Source organism: Colossoma macropomum, unplaced genomic scaffold (assembly GCF_904425465.1).
Source record: "Colossoma macropomum unplaced genomic scaffold, Colossoma_macropomum, whole genome shotgun sequence".
Taxonomy (NCBI): domain Eukaryota; kingdom Metazoa; phylum Chordata; class Actinopteri; order Characiformes; family Serrasalmidae; genus Colossoma; species Colossoma macropomum.
This window is the reverse complement of record NW_023494809.1, coordinates 12497211-12504613: the sequence shown is the minus strand read 5'-3', so window position 1 is coordinate 12504613 and position 7403 is coordinate 12497211. Positions and strand designations below refer to the sequence as shown.

Genomic DNA, 7403 nt, shown 5'->3' with positions numbered 1-7403 from the left:
ACATTTGTAGGAAGATACAATTGATAACAAGGCATCTGCAATTACTGGTCGCCATGGACCAGCATATGCAGAAGTACAGATCACAAGCTTGTTTGCTGGACAATATTGTGGAAACCTTCTTTAAGGTGAGAAGCTTTTCGATATACATACCATTATAAGCTCGACTATCAAAAAGATTTGTTGCTGGTATTAAACATTGCGTTAAAATTCTTAAACATTCAGAATTCAGTATGCAGCTTTAGTATGCAAATTTTACACAAGCATTATTCAGCTGTATATGAACTGTACTTCTCTTTACTGGTCACATAGAAGTTACTGACACTGTTGCTGTTGTTGTTGTTGTTGTTGTTGTTTCAGGATCAGGAGACCAAAAGTGACAGAATCGAATAACGTCAGACGTGCAGACCTCCAGCCTCCACCAGCCCATTCCAGTTCAGGGCAACATCCACCAAATACCACGCACACAAGCAAGCACACCTCCATCACCAATAAAGCCTGAAAGCAGAAGACAGCAGTGTGATTAATGCACAACAGTGTGTGGTTATGTGTTCGTCGTTATACTAAATCAGTAATCAATTCAGTGAACACATCCATGTATGCAGACATCAGAAAATAGGTTTGGAATTTGTGGTAGGAAACGCACATTATTTGGCTGTGATGCTTGTGCTTTAGTGAGATAAGTAAAAAAAGACACAACAGAAGAGAAGCTGTTGTTCAGGTAACTGACAGCACCTGAGGACAACAAAATAGATGTAAAACAAAATAAAATCAAACATTAAAAAAAATCAAACAATAATTAGAACTGATAATATTTGAAACAGCCAATAGGAAAAAAAACTTGTTGGGTTCATTTTCACAATTATATTTTGTGTATATTTTAAGGTTTTTAAAAAAGTGTGAGACTGCTGGACAGTTAAAATACAACCCCATTTCCAAAAAAGTTGGGATGCTGTGAAAAATGTAAATAAAAACAAAATACAACAATGTGCAAATCATTTAACCTCAATATGTAATTGAAAATAGTACAAAGACAACATATCAAATGTTGAAACTGAGAAATTTTATTGTTTTTCAAAAATATATATCCCCATTTTGAACTGGATGGCCAACAACATGTTCCAAAAAAGTTGGGACGTGGGCAACAAAAGGCTGGTAAAGTTGTGGAATGCTAAAAAAAACACCTGGTGGTTAATTGGCAACAGTTCAGTGATATGATTAGGTATAAAAGAAACATCCCAGAGAGGCTGAGTCTTTCAGAAGTAAAGATAGGGAGGGGTTCACCACTCTGTGAAAGACTGCATGATCAAATAGTGCAAAAATCCAAGAATAACGTTTCTCAACGTAAAATAACAAAACTTTTGTTCTTCATCATCTACGGTACATAATAACATTAAAGGTTTCAGAGAATTGGGAAAAATCACTGTATGCAAGGGAAATGGCTAAAAAACACTATTTTCTGCCGAAGATCTTTAGGCCTTCAGGCAACACTATTAAAAACAAACCTGATTCTGCAGTGGAAATCACTGCATGGGCTCGGAAACACTTCTGAAACCATTGTATGTGAACAAAGTTTATCGCTGCATCCACAAATGCAGGTTATAACTCTAAAATGCAATGAAAAAACTGTACATAAACAGCATTCAGAAATGCTGCCATCTTCTCTGGGCCTGAGCTCATTTTAAATGGACTGAGTGGAAGCGGAGAAGTGTCCTGTGGTCTGACAAATCAACATTTGAAATTCTTTTTGGAAATCTTGAACACTGTGTCCTCCGGGCTAAAGACCACTCAATGTGTTATCAGTGCACAGTTCAAAAGCCAGTATTCATGATGGTACAGGGGTGCATTAGTGCACATGGCATGGGTGAAATGCACATCTGTGAAGGCACCATTAATGCTGAACGATATATACATGTTTTGCCAACATATGCTGCCATCCAGATGGCGTCTTTTTCAGGAAAGGCCTTGCTTATTTCAGCAAGACAATGCCAAACCACATTCTGCATGTATTACAACAGCATTGCTCTGTATACACTGAAAATATTTGGCGCGTTATGAAATGAAAAATATGACAAATGAGACCTGAACTGATGAGCAGCTGAAATCCTATATCAAACAAGAACAGGAAAACATTTCACTTTCAAAACTATAGCAGTTGGTCTCCTCAGTTCCCAAACACTTACAGAGTGTCGTTAAAAGAAGAGGTGATGAAACACTGTGGTAAACATGCCCATCCCAACTTTTTTGGAATGTGTTGTTGGTGTTAAATTCAAAATGAGCAAATATTTTTTTTTAGAAAATAATCAAATTTCAATATTTGATTTATTGTCTTTGTACTATTTTTAATGAAATATAGAGTTTAAATGATTTGCACATCATTGAATTTAGTTTTTATTTACATTTACATTTTTTATTTACAACTGAAATAAAACTGAAATCTGTTCAGAATGGGGGAAAAATTAAAAACTGCATTTGTAGCACAAATGAGATGCCATGCAAACAAATGAAAATGAAAACTTTCAACAAGATTCAACACTCAGAATATTAAGCCTTTAAGGGTAACAATGAAGTAATTTAATCAATATGAAGTGTAAACAAAGTAAAAAATGTTAACTTCACAGGAGAGGGAAAAAACATGCTCAAATTTTAATGAAAGATAATGTAACAAGGTTCTATTACAAGTAATTTTCAACTTTTCTTTATTTTTATAATAATGTACAAAAAATAAAACCTGAAAAAAAAAGTTACATGGTTTTGATATGACAGTGACAATTGGGGCCTTGTGTAAAGGAATTCCTGAATTCAAGTGTATCCCTTGAATGAGTACTGAGATCTAAAAGAACATTCAAGAGGTCAGTGCTGCTGCAGGTTTCAGTTCAGAGAACAGAGGCAGGAAACAGCTAATATACATTTTCATTGTAGCTTTGATATTCTAAAGATAGATCAGGGAGAGAAAGAGAAAAATATACCTCCAAATAACTAATCGAAATATTTAAATCACATAGAAAATCACAGAAATTTTTCCATGGAGATACTTGTAGAAATGAGATGTCACCCATTCTCATCTTTCATATCATCAGTAAGGGACATTATCTTTCTGTTTGGTCCAGAACTATTTCTGTACTGCCTGAGTTTTCCTCCTCTCTTCTTTCCTCAGAGCAGCTACTGGTGAAGGGTTTGAAAGTGTTTCATAATCTGTTTCTCAGCATGTTTGGCCTACGTCTGGAGTATAAAAAACATGTAAACAAACAAAAACAACTAGTAAAATTCCACTTCTGCAGGATGCTTAATGTGTGATGATTAGAAAGGTATGTGATCTTTACTATAATGTGCTGAATTTCTTGATCGCAGGTTTCTTTAGCTTGCTTAAAGTCCTGCAACTTCTCCTTCAGGATCTTCAGTGCAGCCTTGAGATCAACCTGTAAGGGAGATTCCAACATGCTTTATTCAAAAAAAGGGCTAAACCAGGAAGCCTTTCCAAAGACTTTATAATATAAACTATAAAAACACTACCTGACAAAAAATGATGCAAATGGGTATGTCTATCAGACTGTCTCTTACTGTAATAAAAGACCAGTAGTACAATTTAGAATACGCATTCTCTTGAGGGAAGCCGCCTACATATCATTATCAAATGTCCACTGATTAACCTCTGAAATGTCCAGGGCCCACAGGCAGGCCCAAAGTTTTACTACACACTTCTATAACCTAAGAATAGCTCAGCTAGTTTGCATTGTAGTCTGCGTAGTTACTGAATAATAAGCCTTAGTGCGTAATAAGCCTGGGATTTTAAGGGATTAGGAAGGTAATTAAAAAAAAAAATCTTTAAAACTGATTAATCAAGTTCCATCCTTTGCTTCTCTAGAAAGCTTACATAATTGGCTGGTTTATGCTACAATTTGACATGCAAACTGGTGATATTACATCTTGTTAAAGATGATTTTTAAAACAAACATGACACATGTAGTATGTAAACATTGTTAAGGTTTTAAAATGTACTATTCACCCCTCAGTTCATACAGTCCATATCCAGAAACTGTAAAAACAAGTCTGATGTGATAGCACAAAAAATTCAGCCTACAGCTGCATCACAAAGTATGGTGACCAATCAAAACATAGAAAAGTTACTTATATCAGTCCTGAAGGCACAATAACAGAAACAGTCTGTCTAATTATGATAGAGAGAGAGTTTGGAAAATGGTCATGTAAAAATGAATTCTGACGTTTAGTATGCGTCATAAGTGGACCTCGGGGAAAAAATGAAATACATGAAAAATGCGGTGTGGTGGCCGACACGACTCAATGCAGAGTACAAAGAAAAACACTAAAGAAACTCATAAACACAACGCAACTTCGGGAAACACTACATCAACATGACTACACCTGAACTACATCTTATAAAAATGCTGCCAATAAGAAAACATATGCAACTTCAGAAATGCTGCAAAGCCAGTCATAACACAGCAGAAATCACTAAGGGAAGATGATAAGAGACTCACATTCCAGTAAGTTTACAGTTTATTTGGCTGGCTGGTTAGCTATCTGATGGCATAACGTTTTTTTTTTGTATGCATGTGTGTGTGTGTATGTATATGTATATATATGTGTGTGTGTGTGTGTGTAGTTGTGCGTATGGATGGAAAAGCTGCAAAATAAGTACTCTGAACTCAACTGAACTAATCTGAATACCTATCGCTGCTGTCAGAACAAAACTTCGTATCTCAATTTTTGTTGTTGTGTACTTTTGTACAAAAATTGAAAATTGAAGCTGCCCTTTACAACAAGCTAGAATTTAATGATGAATGGACCAATAGAAATGCTCAGATATTTCTTACAAAAATACTGGTAACATTAACTTCTATTTAATGTTAAGAATGTAAAGTTACCATTTTGGAAATATGAGGTTTTGTTCTGACAGCAACGCTGTACTAGTAATCAGTCAAATCTGGTGCTGCTATTTAAACTATTACAGTTACACTCTACAGCTAATTCTCACTATGATACTGTGATATTAGTTATCTGCTAAAATAAAAGTTAACTTACTTTTATCAGTGAATGTTTATGCTGTATAGAATTGAACAGTTTGAATGGTTTCATCCTTTTTGAGTGTGAAACGTTTCCGATGTGCTGTGACTGACTTTGCAGTGTTTCTGAAGTTACGTGTCGCTGCTGTCGGAACACAACCTCGTATCTCCATTTTTCAGTTTTCAACATAATATGAAAATACCTGATGCCCCTTACATAGTGTGTACATTTTATGATGAATAAACCAAAAGAAATGGCCCAAATTATTTTTCTGGTTCTTATTGACTTACATTAAACGTAAAGTATGTTTTTTCCTTCTCCTGTAAAGTTCTAATTTTGAAGATGCAAGTTTTTTTCCGACAGCCGTGATGTGTTTTCCGTACTTCCAGAGTGTCTGTAAAATGTAACACTGGTATAGTCCTTTTGCTGAGAGAGTTTTCAGAGTGCAAACAAATTTTCAAGGTGTTTGATTATTTTGCCAAGCATTTGTAAAATGCAGAGCCTATGCTGTCTTTTTGATTAAAGTGTTTGATGTGTTCGCAGCCGATTTTTTATTCTGCAGCGTGTTGGACCTTGCTGGCCACCATAATGCAAGACATGGTCTCTTTACATATCAATCCAATGTATAATTGATAAAACTGAAGAGGCCCCCTCAGGAAATGCCAAATACAGGAAACCAAGGGAATACAACTTTTGTACATTCATTCAGATTATCACTGGTTCTGTGGTCATAAGATATCATTACTTACATGAAATATCTGTCTTCCTTGTCTTAGAACAACAGTGCAAATGACGAATTATTCACGATGCATAGCTTAGTGTTCTTGCTTACCCTCGTATCATGAGCTGCTTCATCAGCTGGAACGAAGCTGTGGTTCCTGTGTTTTCTAGAAGTCTGGCAAATTACACACGCAAGCTGCTCCTCATACATGCAGAAGAGTTGGAGCTGCTCCCTGTGTGAACTACAGCTGTGTGGACTCTGCTGTAACTCCGTTCTCGCTCTCTTTTGAGAAAGACTCACAGAGGTTCTTCAAAACGAGGTTACAAAGAGGCTCGGAGGATCTCTTCCTGCACAGAGGACACTCTCTACCTTCCTTCGTCCTCCAGCACATCTCCAGGCAGGTTTTACAGAAGCTGTGGCTACATGAGAGAACTACGGGACTCCTGAAGATGTCGTAGCTCACAGGACAGGACAGGTGTTCCGCTAGCGCGGTGGATGCCATGGCAACTCTTTGTCGTTACTGCGTAAATAAAACTGCTCCTCTTCAGTAAAACAGAGTTTAAAGACGCTTTTCTTCGTGAAGTTTCCAAGTTCCCCCACCGAGCGAGCCGTTGAGTCCGTTTTACCTCACGAGGAGATTCAAACTTGGCTCGCGCCAACGTCCCTCTCACGCGCGTGCTCGAGACAGGAAAAGGCGCCCTATGAGTGATGAGTAAATTCATTTTCGCTTTCCTTTCGGCAAAAACGAAAAAATAATCAAATTAAAAAAGAAACCAAGATTCTGGGAAGGGAGATGTAAAACCAACTAAATGAATATTTAAAAAGCTCATACGGACTGAAATAGTTTGAACTGCAGTCCCACAATAAAAAATAACTATTAAAAAAATGTAGTTTTCAGACCTTAGATATTTACAAGAATTGAGTCATTCTACAGAAATGTCCACTTTTGGAGTAGCAAGATGACTTAAAGTGTATTTCTTTTTCTAACTCGGACCACGTTATTACAAACTCATCGGCTGTATAAATACACAAAAGTGGCAGCTTAATCACTTTTACCCTTTTTGTGCGTTTATTTAAAGATCGCATGCACCGCTTCTTGTCAGTGGTGTTAGCTACTCCTTTGGCAATATTAAAGGTTATTATTTTTTATTATTAAGGCTATAAAGAATATTATTTCTCAATCTCTTTAGCACAGGTACTCAGGGTTAAAGAAGAATAATGATAATGTGACATTAGGATATTATTATTATTATTTTATTTATTTGAATCAATTTTGTTTCATTGAGTGATGTTTGTTCAGTTGTGCAACCATGTATTTGCTATAACAATGAAAATATTTGAATAAAGTTATGATATAAAGTTATTATCATAATTATAACTTTTCTTTATCGTTGTTAATTAAATAAGTTGGGGGATGAGGATCTTTGGTCATATGTGTCTCACTGGTGTTACTGCCTATTTTTTGGTTTTTTTTGTCACATTAAATAAAATGTGTCTCATGACACAAAAAACACACAGTGACACCCGTGACATACACATGACCAAAGATCCTTATCCCTCAACTGTCAACGATAAAGAAAAGTTATAATCATGAAATCTGAGGGCTATTTTATCCAAAAAAAACAAAGAGAGTCACTTGTGTTACTGACCGGCAGTGGTG

The 7403-nt window shown here is 36.1% G+C and overlaps 1 protein-coding gene across 1 annotated transcript; it reads right to left on the bottom strand.

Annotated features, from left to right (window-relative positions):
* Window positions 1–312: 312 nt before the first annotated feature.
* Window positions 313–6658, bottom strand: LOC118798533 (E3 ubiquitin-protein ligase TRIM7-like). Its single transcript, XM_036557914.1, has 3 exons — window positions 5855–6658; window positions 3321–3416; window positions 313–495 (listed from the first exon to the last, which is right to left on the bottom strand). Exons 1-3 carry the CDS (start codon window positions 5951–5953, stop codon window positions 313–315), a joined length of 378 nt encoding a protein of 125 aa, XP_036413807.1. The 5' UTR covers window positions 5954–6658.
* Between the last annotated feature and the right edge of the window lie 745 nt (window positions 6659–7403).

Bases quoted from the DNA above. Each gene is read 5' to 3' on its own strand.
- LOC118798533 (XM_036557914.1), bottom strand. From the start codon at position 5,953: ATGTATGAGGAGCAGCTTGCGTGTGTAATTTGCCAGACTTCTAGAAAA. The intron at 3,417-5,854 runs GTAAGCAAGAAC...TCTCCCTTACAG, and splicing joins AAGCAGCTCATGATACGAGG to GTTGATCTCAAGGCTGCACT. The intron at 496-3,320 runs GTAAAGATCACA...TTCTGCTTTCAG, and splicing joins AAGAAATTCAGCACATTATA to GCTTTATTGGTGATGGAGGT.